At 36.1% G+C, this 16,946-nt stretch overlaps 1 protein-coding gene across 2 annotated transcripts in view; it reads left to right on the top strand.

Moving 5' to 3' along the window:
- Positions 1-5,260: 5,260 nt before the first annotated feature.
- The window catches only part of LOC145676905 (chromosome-associated kinesin KIF4-like), a gene marked incomplete at its 5' end in the record, with an annotated part of 62,984 nt that continues 51,298 nt past the window's right edge, over positions 5,261-16,946 (top strand). For both annotated transcript variants that reach the window (XM_081747675.1, XM_081747674.1), the window contains 3 exon segments: positions 5,261-5,434; positions 8,128-8,324; positions 14,019-14,163. In XM_081747675.1, the coding sequence (XP_081603801.1) occupies positions 5,261-5,434; positions 8,128-8,324; positions 14,019-14,163 (516 nt within the window).

Raw genomic sequence — 16,946 nt, 5'->3', positions numbered from 1 at the left:
TTCTGTTTTGATATCGTTCATTAATTGTAGTCTTCACCCCCTCCCTGCCATTATACCCTCTAGTACGTCCCTCGTGATACAGTTCCTTTGCAATGTCCCAACCAGTTTCTGATCCTCTTCATAATATCTAAATCTGTTTTCTCCTCCACCATTTCTAACACCGTCTCATTTGTTTTACGCTCACGTGAAGACTAAGAGGTTAGTGGAAGATTGTGGAGTATGGAAACTTCTCAGTTGCAATAAGTGACCTGCCAATAATGACAGAATACCTATGATTACATCATAACCGTCACACATGTTTGTCTTGACATTTAATTTTTTTTTTTTCGGCAACATTGTTTAAAGCTCCAAAAAATCCTTTTTATATTAATGAAATGTTTCGAACTTCTAATTTTAATTCTATCAGAAAATACAGATCGGAGTTCACACTTAATTCTTGGTGGCCATTTCGGATAGAGGTCACCTAGTGGCGTAGCAGTTGCAGTGAAATTTCTCGCAGACAATTTTCAGCTTGTATTATTACTAGGTCACCTTTGTCTTCTTTTAACCAATTTTTTTGAAAATCTCCTTTATTCAAATTAATGAAAGCCTTCGCCGTTGGTGTAGTGCGTGGGCCTTTGGTGTACGTGATCCCGGTTCGGTTCCCGGTGAGAGCACAAAAAAAATAATTTTAGAATCAATCACTTTCATTAATCATCTATCTCCTTTAGCCGAAAGAGCATAACCGTGGAACGTTATAGTACGAGGGGCAGTCAGAAAGTTCGCGGAATCTTCTAGTTTTGACATTTGTGATGCAATCACAATGAATCTTGTAGTCCTTAGGTTGCCTAATTATGAATTTGACAAATATTAACACGTCATAACAGGCAGTGTACGAGTAATGTAGCTGAACGAAGGAGTATGTGGTGATCATTTGGTTCACTTTCACAGATGGAATAATGCGCAAACATTAAGTTCTTGTGCAGATTTGGGGGGAAATTGCTTAAGAGACTTTGATATCCTTCAAAACAGTTTAGAACCATCGGATGTTTGGCTCTTCCCAAAGCTAAAAATGAGTCTTTTTCGTTCCACCAACGAGTGTGTGTGTGTGTGTTAGAAACCTGCACGGGCCGGGCTTGGGCGGGCCACTCTGTTATTTCTTTGGGGCGGGCCGACACTGATTTCTCTCCAGGTCGGGCCGGGTTGGGGCCGATTAATTGCAATTCTTTAATAATTATTGACTTTCGTTAAACGATAATTGGAATAAAGCCAAACGTTCAAGAAGTGTGCCCGTGAAAAATGTTACAAAGAATGCAATAGCTATTTACACTTTGTTGTTTAGCAGCTCCACATTCACTATAGAGGATTGCAGGCATTGCGCGGTAAATTGAGCTCTGACCATGACCTTCACTGAACCCAAAATATGACAAGAAGGGGTGGGAAAGTTTTGCCTGTCGCTAAACAATATTGCCATCTTCATTTTATGCTAAAAATCAATTAAGTTAGATTTTTGTTACAGGAAATGAAGTTTTTGTTCTCTCGATGACAGGCTAAGTTCTAGGAGGCAATGGTGCCATTCGGAAGGCAAGCATCAGGTTGTGAACCAGTTTAGAAAATGTTTCTGAGGGTTAGGTCAAGTTTAATACTAAATTTTGAGAAAGATTGGGGCTCGAGCTATTTTTTTTAATTTATCGGGCCGGTGTCGGGCCAAAAACTTTTAAAATTTATCGGGGCCGGGCCGGGCTTGGGCCAAGAATTAAAAAAAAATATCGGGCCGGGCCGGGCTCGGGCCGAATCTTTCGGCCCGTACAGGTCTCTAGTGTGTGTGTGTGTGTGTGTGTTTTCCGAAGGTGCCAACTTTGAAGGCGATTAAGTTGTGTAGTTATATTGTGGTAATAGAGCTACAACAAATTTCAGAAACCTTTTGACTGCTTCTCGTATAATTTAATTTCACTTTTTCAAATTAATGAAGCACAGGTTTCAGCATGCTTTCTGAGTTAAAGGGTAAACCGTGGGTCTTTGAATACTATAACCTGACCAGGATAGCTGTGCGGTTTTGGGAGGATGGCGCTGCTGTTGTGTTTACATCAGTTTCTTGGCGAGCGCGGTGGGACAGGGGAGCGGAGAGTTTCACTTTGCAGTGTATCCAACGGTTTTTTAAAGTTGCAATTTAGATGTTGTGCATAGTCTAACCTCTTTACGCTTAATAAAAAACGCCGTAACTTATGTATGTATTGTAGTGAACCATCCCTGAAGTAATGCAGATGTATTGTGAATAGTGATTTATGAATGGAAATTACCAATTTAAGAACAACATAGCACAGTTGACAATTCAGTGAGCTTCTACCGTGTATTAAGCAGATTGTATAAAAATTGATTACGTTTTATTCGATTTCATTATAAAACAGTAGCAGCTTGTAAAACGCAGGAATGACAATGTCAGTGACTAAAAGATTAATTTTGGGTTGATAGCTTAGAGTTTTGCGCAATATCTTGTAACTGTAAGTTTAAATCAAGTTAAGGTTAAGGCTCATGATGCTGCTGTTTAAGTGTATGTTTATCGATTGACAAATAAATTATTTTTTCGAGTTTTAGCCAGGGAGGAATCTCGAAACGTTTCCTCTCGAGAACTGTGAAAGTCCTTTCCGCTGGTCTATTAGCCAGCGCATGTGCTTTTATTGTATGTGGTTCTGGGTTTGATTCCCATTGAGAGAACAAAATTTAATTTTACAATCCTTCACTCTCATTAATCATCTATCTCCTCTAGCATAAACAACATAATCATGGGACGTTAAAATAAAGAAATTTCATTTTTTTGTTCGAGAAATGTGAACCCTTTGGGGGAAAAGGAGGTGAAGAAATTTTTCCTTCATTTTTTAAAGATTTATGGATTGGATAGCTTGCCTTTAGGGATTGATTTGTACAATTTGGTTCAGTGCACCCTTCTTTTAGGATCATTATAGAAATCCAGCACTTTGGTAGAGTTCGAATAAAAGTATTGATAAAACATCAGTGTATGGGTAGTGTAAGAGTAAGTATCATTGCTTCAGCACACAATAAATTTTATTTATGAGGAAAGAAATTACCTCTGGATTAACTCTGAATTTCTCTCAGGTTTTAGCTATCAGGTCACAAAGAATTAAATCTACTAACTGTTTTCACACACAATATAATTTTGAAACTTGGGAGTCTAGTGTTATATTTGTGTCTGTAGTATATAATAATGCTGATATGTTATTATGTTGAACTTTTTAAAGGTATTTGTCGATTGACTTCAGAGGATTGAGTTTAGCCCGTAAACACAAGTTGCCTATAGTTCAAACATATCAGATGTACGGTCTTGTTTAATAAAACCTGCTCCTCCCTGTCCTCTATCTGAAAAGTCCTATATTGTTATTCACATATGAAATTCAAAGGCAAAGTTAATCGTTTTTATCCAGTTGTATTTTTATTTCAAGTGTAAGTATTAAAATGCGCTACGCATGGTTGCAAGAGGTTGGGTGGCTTTTTTTAAAAAATACTGAACTGACATATCTAACATTGGCACTCATCTTCTTTATAAATTGATGTAAGAAACGGCCGATTGATTTCCAGCCAATTACTTCATCACCGGTATCTTTGAGCAATGAGATAACAATGGAAGACAAACTTCGTTCTTTTCAATGGTTTTGTTATTCAAATACATATTAGCTCTAATCAATTTCAGAAGTAATATTAATCTTAGAATAAAGTAATGGCTGTAAGAGTTACCCTGAAAATGTATTTTGTATGTTTTCTTTTTTACGTAATTCAGAGATTTTGTCTGAATTTTACTGGAGTTATAAGGAACCTTCAATTATCAGGCACCCCATTTTAATCGCTCCCCCTCCGCCGTCAATGCAACACTTCTAACCGTCTCCCCAGGGGTCCTGGATCCACCCCTGATTGAGATGGTACATAAAAATAACTTTGTCTAATCTCTGTCATTATTTAGCATGGTTTAGTATTTTTTTTAAAAAAAAAACGATATTTCTGCCACATTTTGAAAACTTTATTTGAAAGTTTTCAAAATGTGGCAGAAATATCTTTTTTTTAATTACTAAACCATGCTAAATAATGACAGAGATTAGACAAAATTATCTTTATGTACCATCTCAATCAGGGGGTGGGCCCAGGACCCCTGGGGAGACGGTTAGGAGTGTGGCGGTGAAAGCTCTCTCTCACCAAATTTTTGAAGTACATCCGAATATAATGTCAATGCAAAAGAATTTTCTTACTCAAAACCCCGATCGCTCCGCCCCTGACTTGAGCATACGCGTGAAGTGCTTTATTACGAACAAGACAGAAAGAACTGTGATAGATTGATACAGAACTGTGATAGATTGATACAGAACTGTGATAGATTGATTACAAGTAGTCCGGTTAGAAACACTGCTGCTTGCATTTTAGTTCCAAAACCGGCCGCCCGCACTCGTTCGCTGGTTGTGCTATAGTAAGTATTTTGAGTTTGAATTGCATTTTTCAGTACCTATAGGTACAAATGAACGATGCAGTTACCTAAAAGTGTGAATGCAATAATTCGTACTTTTATCTTCTGTTTACCGAGCAGTGAATTTGACATCAATATACAGGGTGTCTATCGGTCACGAAAGTCATGAGTTACGAAATCAGAAAACGATCATGAACGTCAAGAAAAAATCATGAAAGTTAGCTTTTGGGTCACTATTTTTTTTTTTTTTTTTTTTTTTTTTTTAATGTACAAATATGTCTAGGAAATTTTGTTCTATAAAGCGTAAAAATTCACCGCCAAAAATGTCTGTGGTCTGCTTTAGACGCTACCAAATCGCAAGCAAAGCACGGTTCTATCGCATGAATGAAAATGGCACCCAAATTCGCTTTTGAGATTGTCCTTCAGCTGGCATAATTGAGCAGTGGCGATGCAAATCTCATCGCATCGCCGAAACCACCTACGCATCTAATCAGTTTATTCAACTGTGAGAAGACACCAAGTTTTTATCGTTCCAGGGAACATTCTTTGAAAGTAGAAATAACATAGATAAATGTTGAAGAATAAAGGCAACTGTTCTTAGTTTTTGAATGTTTCTAAATTTTGTGGTTTGGTAAAGAAAAGGTCAGGAAAAAGTCACGAAATTTCATTTTGGAATTTTAGTAGACACCCTGATATAATATGAAAATACTAATACTGACGTTGATAGTTTACACCATTTGTAAGTGAACTTGTGTAATGTTATCGTGCTTTTTATTAATAGAAAAATTGTATTAATCAATGCTATTATTACAGGATGATCAGCGTCGCGACGAGGAGCAGCTCCGTCGCGAATTACTAGATGACAGGGATATCAGCGAAAGGTCCAATAATTCTTCTGAGAATGTAACAGAACCGAAAGTGGAAGATGAAGATGATTTAGATGAGTCTCACACACTGAAACAAGCAGATTTGAATAAGCAGTTGTTGGTAAGTGGTACCAAATTTTATTCCTTTTTGTTGCCATCTAGAATAAGGGCTAAGAATAAAGTTTTTTAATTTCCAATTTTCGGTTGGTGATCAATTTGTTTTTAAGCATTAGTTTGAAGTACAACAGCTAGTGTTTTGCACTGCTAACATTAACCATGAAAAAGGAGAGAATTTTTTAAAATACTCTACCTGGACCGGAATTCCTGAGGATAGGCGACTGCGATGTTCTAATTCGGTTCTGTTATCAAACGCAAACAGTTTACCGTAATTTGATTTGGTTAGTAATAATACACCACCTCTTGTCCATGTTTCCATATTTCATTTTTATTATGAGGGCGCGGTGGCTCAGTGATAGAGCGTTCACTTCCGGTGCTTGGGGTCCCTGGTTCGATCCCAGCTCGCACCGTGTGGACTTTGTGGTGGACAAACACTGTGCTCGTAGGTTTTCTCGGGGTTCTCTCGTTTCCTCCTACTTTCTTCATTCCACCATTTCACCCATCTCTCATCACCGTCTCCTTTAGCCTAACCGGGATAACCATGGGACGTAAAACTTAAAGATTTCATTTCATTTCATTTCATTTTTATTATATTACAGATTGTATTAACTTTTCATTATAATGTTCTAAAGTACCCCGTTGTGTGTTCTCTACTTTCTTAGGATAACGCAAATGGGACTTACAAGATTGGAATGTTATTAGGATCACGATAAAAAGCTTTATAATAAGATTGTAAGGTTAGGATCACGCTCAAGGGGCTAACAAGATTGTAATGTTATCAAGATCACGCTCATGGGGCTAACAAGGTTGTAATGTTACTAGGATCACGGTAGTGGGACTTATAAGATTGTAATATTATTACAGGGTTCCTACTGGTCAAGGAAGTCAGGGAAAATGGTACAGGTCAAGGAAGCTCAGAGAAAAAGGTTAGAAGTCAGGGAAACTTTATAAAATATATATTTTCTAACATTAATTGTACACAAATTTCAGCTTAGCCAACCATTATAGTAGAAACAGACGTAAAGCAGAGGGAGATTGCAACTTAAATTGATGACATTAAAAACGAAATCAGCAATGTTGCACTAGTCACAGATCTTAATTGAAACAAAATGTGGATATTTGAGTGTAGCCTTGTCACTTTATTAATGAATGTATAAAATGTCTCAAATGTAATGTATGTTTCAGTGTCAGATGTTCGTAGGCTATCTAATAATTGTAGTATTGGAAAAGTAACATAACCTTTATTGAAACTGGTTATGGATATTTTAAAACAGCCTTGTCATTATTAAATGAATGTATATGAATGTATCTTCAGAGTAATTGATTGTCAGACGTTTGTGGGTAGATATTAATGGTTACAGTATGGGACGTTGTTCAGATGTTTATGGGAGGTGAGTGGAATGTACACTCATGTCCAAAATGATTGTCGCATATCTATTACTGTCTTGTAAGAATATAATTTGATAATGATGTTGCAGGGCACTTTTAATACTGATACTATGTGTATAATCGGGAAATGTATATTTGTGGTAAATTTCATAGGGAAAGAATTATAAATACAAAAATTAGAATGAGTAAAACAAAATCTTGCTAAATGGAGAAGAAAGTTTTATTTTTGTTTTATTGTTGTTATTTACTGCTCTTTTGACATGAAATTTGCCACATACATGTCTTTGCCGATTATACACATACTAACATTATAAGAAATACCGGGCGAATTAGTTATCAAATTATATTCCTAGAACAATATATTTATAGACATGCGACAATAATTTTGGACATGAGTGTACGTATGAACAATTGATTACTATTTGTCTCTATAGAATAAATGTTCTGATACATAAATATTAAGTTATTTACTCTTTATTTGTATGTCAGCGTCATCCGACACCTGTCATGAAAGTCAGGGAATTTCCTGCCAAAAGTCAGCGAGAAGTCAGGGAAATAGTTTTCTCCAAATCAGTATGAACCCTGTATTAGGATCACCTAGTGGACCTTATAAGATGGTAATGTTAATAGGATTTCGCAAGTGAAACTTGTGGAGGATACAGTGTGCGTGGGTTTTCTTGGTGTTTTCCTATTTCCTACCACTTTCTTCATTCCACTATTTCATTCATTTCTCATCATCACAGTCTCCTTTAGTCTAGCTAGCGTAACCGTGGAACGTAAAACTTAAAAATTTCATTTCATTTTTAATTTCCAAGTAGGCCTTATAAGATTGTAATGTTGTTAGGTTCATGCTAATGGTCCTTATAAGATTGTAATGTCAGTACGTCCGTTAGTCCACGCGATAACTGTTGAATGAAAGCAAATTTTTGAATTGTTTTTGTAATAGATATATTACCACGGCTAATTCCAGGATCCAAATAAGGACAGCGGAAAATTTCAACCTGAACTAAGGACAGTTACTTCTTACACGATCGTTAAGTAACGTCATGAGTTTTAGATCGTGAATCGCATCCTTACTTCAGGCTTGTCTGAGACAAGCTTAACTTGCTTTAATTGTAGTCTCCCTTAGCCTAAAGGGCATAATGGTGGGACGTTAAACTGAAAGCTTTCATTTCATTTCGTGTCTACCGGGGTTTAATTTTTTTCTCTCAATCAAATATTTTCCTGGGAATTGTCATCAGGTTTTATATATGAGAGCGAGAAAGCGACCAACAAGAATTTAACCTTATCTGTTGTTTTAATTTTCAGGAATATAATAAGATGATAGCTGTAAAGGAAGAGTTGATTTCAAGGCTTCACGAAGGATCTGGCCAACTAGACTCGATGCGTCCGTCTTATGAAGCCAACATCAATGAGATGGAAGAGAAGATAGCTCAGTTAATAAAAGAGAAGGACGAATTAGAACAGGTTCTGCGACATGTACAAAAGAATAATCCCAGTAACAAGTAAGAGATTAAATTTGTTTTACTATTTCGCATTTACGGTGATTAAGTTAAAACTGGGTGTATATTTTCCGCGTTTTATTTGTCCCCAATCGTCTTCCTTTTTACTCAAGCAGAAAATTTACCCTAACAATTTTCATAAATAACACTCCAAATAAACCATAAATGGCACGTGTGTGATGTCCAAGTGATGTGTCCTTGCCATCGCTAAACTTATATTAACAATATTAACGATGGATACACTATTTAATATGTAATAAAAGCATTAAAGCAATCCAATATAATAGTATGGGCAGGGACGGATCAAGGACGGACTTCTAGAGGTGGTAAGCAAGAGGGTGAAAATTGCAACATAGCTTTCTTTTTCAACAGGTCAACAGGAAGGACTTTTGGAATATTCCTTCCATGTAACAACGAAACATGTGGTTTTCTTCAACGGTATTTCGCTTCCTTTGAATCCGCCTGGGTACGGTTTGACTGCGCCAATAATACTAAATTTTATTTTAAAATCCATGTTTAGTATGGAAACTTATACTGCTAACAATTCTTCTATTCCAAACTCTTGTACTAGAATACGTTACGTCCAAGTTGAAACTTTGCAAACAAAAACGCGTCGACCCAAGTTGTAAGGTGTTCCAGCCTCTTGAAGGAAATAAGGGAATAACTCAACTTTTTTACTTTAAATCACGAAGTATTGAAGTTTCAGTATACTCTCACACTTTTGTCAATGACTGCCAAATGTTGCTTAACTGAAGTAGTGTGTGTAAGTTTCTTGCTACTTGTGGAATTTGAGATAAAAAGTAAACCTCACTTTTTAAAACTAATGAACTCAGCCTCGTGCAAAAGAACTATGTTCAGTTTGTGTAGGTGTCACTGTTTAATTGTCCTTCGTGTGGAAAACAAAAGATATGAATTTCCTGTCAACTGTAATTCATGTTTCACCCAGTTGTACGATCTTTATATGTATAATGCATAAAGAATGCATAGCCCAAACGGGTCGTCTGACTTGAAAAATTCCTTCTTTAGACTGAAAACGTATTTGAAGACTGTTTCCTCTTTACATTTTGTTGTAACTCTGTAATAACTTACCCTATGTCAGCGAACTTTTGAGACATATAATATTACAGGGCTTATAGCGAGTCACTTTTTTAACTAAGTCATTTTTTTCAAGTTTGTCACTAAAAGTTACTTTTTCCATATTTGTCACTGAAAGGTACTTTTTTGGTAGGTAAAGTGAGTTTTTCGTGTGATTTGTTTTGCATTGGCAATTTTCTAATAAAAATATAAAAACAAATGGAAAAAGGCAGAAACTTGTTACTCATTACTCTTTTGAGAGGTTCAGTACTTGCTGCCACATGTGAAACAATCAGCTTTATTCTCACTTCAGCTTTTATTCTTTCTAAAGTACAGTGGATGGTTGGTGGATGCTTAAGCTCTTAAGATGGAGTTGAGAACCCTTCTGTGTCTATTCTTTCTTCTATCATAATAGTCTTTTAGTTTTCTCTCGTAATAGTTAACGTTCCGCTCAACGTTGTGTGTGTTTGTGTGGTTCATCATGTTCGTCTTGAGTTATGCTTCTTGTATGTTCTTCTTAAGAGTAGGTGATGAATTTGAATATTTCATGGCTTTGAGAACTGTGCTAAGTCTGCTGATGAAGAAGTTCTGAAATAGGCCAGAACTGATTCCACTTACTTAGAAGCTTCGTACATCTGCTAAGTCTGCTTACCAAAAATTCAAAGCATACTTAGAAAACCTAAGAAAGGAGGAAGCTCAAAAAGAAGTAAAGAAAAGATTAAAAAAAAAAAAAAAAAAAAAAGATAAAGAAATTGGCAAAGGAAAAAGGGGTCATGATGAGATTTAGGTCACTTTTTCGTGTGCTTTTGGTCACTTTTCAACTATTTACAAGAGACGAGACTACTATGAGCCCTGATATTATAAATTATATTATTATTATTATTATTATTATTATTATTATTATTATTATTATTATGAACGTGAATTCTATATTTTCAGTTGTATAAATATGCTGAAGGGCGACAAATTAAAACCGTGATAAACCTATAAGGTGTGCATGACACCTTTTCCATGAAGCAGATTTAGTTAGTTTTGAAAAAGGAAGCTGTTTACTTTTTATCTCAGAAAAATTCCACAAGTAGGCAGGAACTTGGAGTTATGGCTCAAGCTTAGCAACACTTAAATGTCATACACAAAAATGTAAGCGTACACTGAAATTGTTGGTTAAAACTTCAACTATATATTTTGTGATCCAAAGTAACTATTTTGAATTACTGAGATATATATATCCTTTAGTATCTTCCAGCGACATAAGTTGTTGGGAGAAGTTGGATTTAACTTTAGTATATGTCAAAATATATTTGTCAGAATTTTCTAGTAGTAGATGGTTTGAGAAAAATCGCCGCTGGTGATGATGGGAGTCCATATCAAACCTTTCTTGTGAACATAAGACTATACATTGTTTCAAAATGTAAATTGAAGATAAAGCAAATGTCAGAAATAAGTATCTTTTCTTTCTTCTTTCTCTGTGGTCTGACTGAAAGGACAGACTGAGACCGTATGGCTGTGCAGGTAGCGTACTGGGTAACGTAGTGGTTAATGCATCGGCACTCAACGCCGAAGATCCAGATTTGAGTCCAGATCTAGTCATGCACTTTTTCACTCTTTTAGAGCATGAGTCTCAGATTAGCACATGGTAATAAAATCAAATTATATGTGGATATTGTATTTTCAATCTTTTCTCTTTCGCTCTTTCTCTCGTCCGCTCTTCTCTCTCTCAAACGACATAAAAATGACTAATAAAGTCGAAAAACTTCGAATCTGTACACCTAAAGAGTGAAGAGTACAGTACAGTCCCGAAAACTCGGTCTAATGTGGACCTTAGGGTGGCCGAGTTTGTGAAAATGCCGGGTTATCGGGAATGATGTTAAAAAAGAATAAATACGAGTGTTTTTTCAGAAAATACAGTACTGAACTTTAATGTATTGGTTGCTTAAGAATACAACAGAGAAACTGCCCAAATACCCTTAAACAAAGGAAAAGTACCTACTTTATGAAGGTATAGACCCTTTACTATACATGAAAACGAAAATTAATGAATACACACTGTACAGTAATTTTCTTGATAAGACAGACTTCAGAAAAATACTTTATGAAGGCATAAAGCTGTTGTGATGTTTACCCTATAGAATGAAGATCCAAGTAGAGTAAGCATTACATTAGGTAGTCATTGATCGAATATTTCGCCCGAGCGTTAACGACGAAACAAGTTACCACTAGAGTAATAGCTTCCTTCACCGCTAACCACACGTAGGCAATAATTCAAACAACAACCTTAGACTTGTGAACAGAATGAAACTTCAGCATCGTTTGAACTGAAAAAGAACGTAAAGCAATAATTCGCTGGCATTAATATATTCTGCACCATGGAATAACATGAGGCTGCAATACACAATCAATCTGACACCGTATTAGAAATAGAATATGTGCTCTATTTTGAATAATTTTATACTTACATTACCTTTAATGACAAGGAAATTATATTAAAATTATTAAAATGTGTAGGTGCACAAGATACATAAAATTTACACTGGATTCATATTTTTGCTAACTTTACTATGAATTGTTTCCAGCAGCTATTGTAAAGTGCTGGTAGTTTTTAGGAGTCTTTGCGCCGACTGCCAGCTACATCACGCAGCTTCCTCTTTGTCCCCGCTGCTCACGTGAGTCCCACCTACCAAAGTGACGTAAACACAGGTAGGACTGTGATTGGCTGCTGTCGATGGCCAAGGCCGTCGACTGCTTAGTCTGCCTCGTTGCTGATATATCCGTTGCAAGAACGTACAACGATTAGTTACACTGTGTGTGGAAAAGTAGCAGCCTTTAAAAAAAAATGTATTGTCTGAGCTGAGCCCAGCAAAAATAATTCACAAATAAGTTTATTACACTGTCTATAATGAAGATTAACTAGCTGACTTTGCAAAGTACTTTTCTTTTCTTTCTCTTTCTTTCTTTCGCCCTCCCAGGGTGTGGCCGAATTATCCGGACTGTCGGGTTATCGAGTGCTGACTTTTAGGGACTCTGTTATACTAAAACTTGTTGCAATTAATTTCAAATTTGATATTTTATCGTTGTTCCATGTTTATTAGTATTTAGTGAACTTGAAATAACTGAGATCAATATTTTAAAAAAAATGTTTGGGCGCATGAGAGAGTGATTCAAATTAACACACACACACACACACACACACACACACACACACACACAAAAAAAAACGCTACTTAACAATGAATCCTCCCTTGGAAAGCCTAAATATTTTTCAAACGTTTCGGAACTCAAAGCTGGTTCCGTCCTCAGTGGCAAGGTGAAAAGAATTAAAACGGATAGGAAATGTGTAAAACAAGGAATACATACCACTAAATAAATAAATGTAACGTAAAGAGTAGATCCTGAAATCTGACTGGCAGAGCGAAGTGACAAAGGAGTTAACTGAATCGAAGATAGCGCGGTGTCTGTTACGTCACTATTGCCAGACTCAAAATATGCATTAAAGGTAGGTAACCAAATTCTGTCATTGTTGTCAGTATCCAGATTCAAAACAGTTTTGTATTTAGGAATAAAGAATAACTTTGGGAATCACTTAGATCGGTGCAAGGCCCTAAAACAGTTATTCACAAAGAAGCAAGAACTTGGACAGGAATTCCTTACTTTTCACAATTATAGACAAAAATTCAACGTATTCCCGCAAAGCATAACATTATCTGCTTCTGGTATCCCCCCGGAAAGTCTACAAAAACATCTTACCGGATTTAAAAGTTATTTTGTTGATTTACCACTAAATAAGTCAGGAATTTACCGCGTTTAATGCGAATGTGACTCCTCATATATAAGCCGAACGAAACGCAATATTAACATCCGAATTAAAGAACATATTAAACAATCAAAAGTCACAAGGAGAGGGCATGTCGGGATTGGCACTTCATACACATAAAAACAACATACACATAATATAAAACAGGTTAATGTAATAGTTTCAGCAAAAACAAAGAAACAATAGGAAATTAAAGAATCATTCTTTATTCATAAATGTAAATCTGCTTTAAAACTGGATACTGGCAACATTGATAGAATTTGGTTACCTACCTTTAATGCATATTTTGAGTCTGGCAATTGTGACGTAACATACATTCCACGCTTCCTTCGATTCAGTTTACTCTTTTTGCGCTTTGCTCTGCTCGTGACATTTCAGGATCCATTCTTTACGTTACATTTAGTGGTATGTATTCCTTGTTTCACACCTTTTTATCTTCTATGAGTTTTTTTTTTTTTTTTTTTTTTATATCCTTGTTACCTTGCTACTGAAGTAGGAACCAGCTTAGAGTTCCGAAACGTATGAAAAATATTTAGGCTTTCCAAGGAAGGATTCATTGGTAAGTAGCCAATTTTTTTGTTCAATAGTAGTTTATTTTTTCTTAAAGAAAAGTATACTTAGATTTAGGAAAAAGGTTGGGAGTCGATGCATTATGCACATGTTCATTTTTCTTACTGTGGTCCTCCGTGGGCTGAGAAAGACTATTATTATTCATGTATAAAATTGATTTGTCAGTTATTTAGATTTTATCTTTTAGAAGTTAGATTTTGTACTTTATAGTTGTATGACGTTGGTTAATTTTTTGTTTACAGAATTTCTGAACAGCGCCGGAAGCGTCTTCAGGAGTTGGAACAAGAAATAACTTTTCTGCGAAAGAAAGTTAACGAACAAGCCAAAGTCATAAAAATGAAAGAGAAGTCGGAAGAACGAATTAAGGCACTACGAGAGGAAATTACAGTAAGTAATGTCAGTTTTTATTATTAACCTCTTCGAAGTAATAAAGTATTTATAGTGTTAACTTTTCTATATTTTTCGGTGATAATTTATGGTCGGTACATATATTAAGGAATTAAATGTACAGTAGACTTTGGACTACCGGCCTAATGTGGCAGAAGGGCAGGCTGAATAATAAGAAAGCCGACAGGCCGATCACTTCCTACCCTATCCACACCATGAAAAACGCAACCATTCTTATTTATATTTCCTGACCTCTTAGTACAGGCCAAAACTTTATAAATGTTCATGTAATGTACTACTTTATAAAGTCGAATACTCGTTCTTCGCACGGGGAGTTTCATTTTGGTCTACATGGGTGAATTTAGATTTAAACGGCATCTTAAGTGTGACTGTCTCAGCGACCCCAAAAACTATGGATTTGACACTAATAGCATTTTCGATTATTTTTAAATATCTCCCCCTTCTGTAAGTTGCACATCGTCAAAGTGAAATGATAACCATCCCAGGCCCAAACCTCATCTATGTAGCAAGTTTGATCGACATCGGTGTCGTGGTTCAAGAGTTAAGTTTTTTTTTTAATATATATATATATATATATATATTAGGGCGGAGCGAAAAATCACTTTTTTATATATCGAAAATGCAATAGTGCGGAAAAGTTGTCAATGAATGTTGATAAAATACTGTAAAAATTTCGTCGCTGAAATCGAATATCTTCGGGTGGCGAATCGCCAAAAAAGATTTTGTGTCTTTATAGGGTATGCAAACCCGCAGTACACATCACTATTTTGCGTTTCTACGGTAAATGAACAAAAGTATAACCTACATTTCATAAGTTAAGTAATATATAAAATTTAAGAAATGTTTTCTGCATGATTTAGGCGCATTTTGGATCACACACTAGTCAATTTGATCAAAATAACAATCTACTTAAAACATACATATTTTTCTGCACCTCTCTGCTTGTTTCAGCGAAACGACCGAGGACCCACGACGAGGACGTGGGTGCCAGTCAGGTCCCTCCCATGCCCACCCTACCATTCATACACGTATGTTCAAATTTAGATCTTTGGTTATTTGCAGAGTATAGTTTGCCTTTGTTTCTACTTTTGTGTTTACAAATCGGTATTTTTAGTTTAAGTCTGATAAAACTCTCTCTCCACAAACTGCTGCAGATGCTTCTGTTACAAGTTTCACGCAGCGTTCTGTACTCGTAATGTGACAGGAATATTTTAAAGCTCTTTTTATGACTGGATATTCACGGTTATTATTGTAGATTTCAAGTTCTGTGTTGGAAAACAAGACAACGCTGAAGGATGCCTCACTTCAATTGATTCCCAATTAATAAGGTCTGTGTAATCGTTTGCATTGAAATTAAGCTTTGGTAGCATACATTTTTTTTTTTTTTACATGTGACTCATTGTCTTCCTCGTTTCGTCTTCATACTGATACTACTGTCATAATATCTACTCTTCTCATTCCTAGCTTTTCCCATTACGTTAACTATCTTTCTCTATCCCTCTTTTCTGACGTGAAGTCTTTCATCGTCAACCATAGAAGGCAATATATTCTCCGGGTGTGCGAAATAGCAGTTATTTTGGATTACGCACTTCATGAACCAATTGCCGCTCCTTTTGTGGTATGTACCTTGAAGAAGTTCTCATTAACCACACGTGTTTAGCTCAATCTTTACAAGTAGCTTATCTCTTTACTGAAAATCAGCGACCTCCAGTCTCTTTCCTGCATAGAGTTTGATCTTTAAGACTATCAAAGTACAAGCCTCTAAGATCCTTTCCTTTGGCCATTAGCACTTCCTTTTGTCCTATATTTTCCCTTTCCCGCCGGACTTTTGGGCAGTCTGTCATCTAGCCAGCATTTTGTGGATCAATTATTCCAAAAGATTGCAATGTAGCTGTTGCTATCAAAGCAGCTGCACGATCAGATGTTCGAAATCGGTCTGCCAGCATACTGAGAAGTCTAAGGACATGTCGTTGCTGCTTGCTTCTTTTCTCTCTAATATTCTGATGTTTTGCAAAGTAATCATCAACACCTGACTCATCGCCATCAGAAGATGATGTCTGGAGTTCATTAGAAATACTCGTTTGTGATGTGTAAGAAGACTGTTGGCGGGTGGTCTCTCGTGATTTACTTTTAGTGAGTATGATTAGTTTTAAAGTCTCCTCGTTGTCAACTCCCTCTATTCTGGCTACTCGTGTTGTTCTCTGATCTTGCAGAAATGTTCACTCCTTCCTAGGTATTTTCTTTCTTAATTCACATGAGCACATGGAAAGTTCAGGAACATATATCAAAAGACTTCGTGTAATCTTGTTTAAATATATTCAGTTTTTCTGGAAGCTAGTAGAAGTTTTCGTTTTCTTCTCAGATTTAACAAACTTCTTATATACTTTCCATGCAAAGCAAGTAGAAACTGAACTACACGTTCTAACGACAAAGTAGGGATGGAAGCTTTGCCCTAAACAGATTTCACATATTGAGCAACGACTCTCGCCAACTTCTTTACAGATCGGTCATACCCTTTCTCACACTTTTTCAGCTCTACCAATTGAAAATAATGCTTCATTACATCTAATTTTGTGGGCAACTACACACCTGAAAGTTCAGCTGAATGTCCAAGCACGGGGTGAGTCGTTCTTAATCTTGTTTTTATCTTCGACATGGTTAGAGTTTCAATATTGATATAAAATACAGATCTCACACACATTACATAAAGTTTAACTGACAGTACAAAAACAAACTGTTTATAGACGTACCAACTACGTACA

This window comes from Thermobia domestica, unplaced genomic scaffold (assembly GCF_964235325.1).
Source record: "Thermobia domestica unplaced genomic scaffold, izTheDome1.hap1.1 HAP1_SCAFFOLD_464, whole genome shotgun sequence".
NCBI classification, from domain to species: domain Eukaryota; kingdom Metazoa; phylum Arthropoda; class Insecta; order Zygentoma; family Lepismatidae; genus Thermobia; species Thermobia domestica.
Note: the sequence above shows the minus strand (reverse complement) of the source record. Positions and strands in the feature narration are given on the sequence as shown.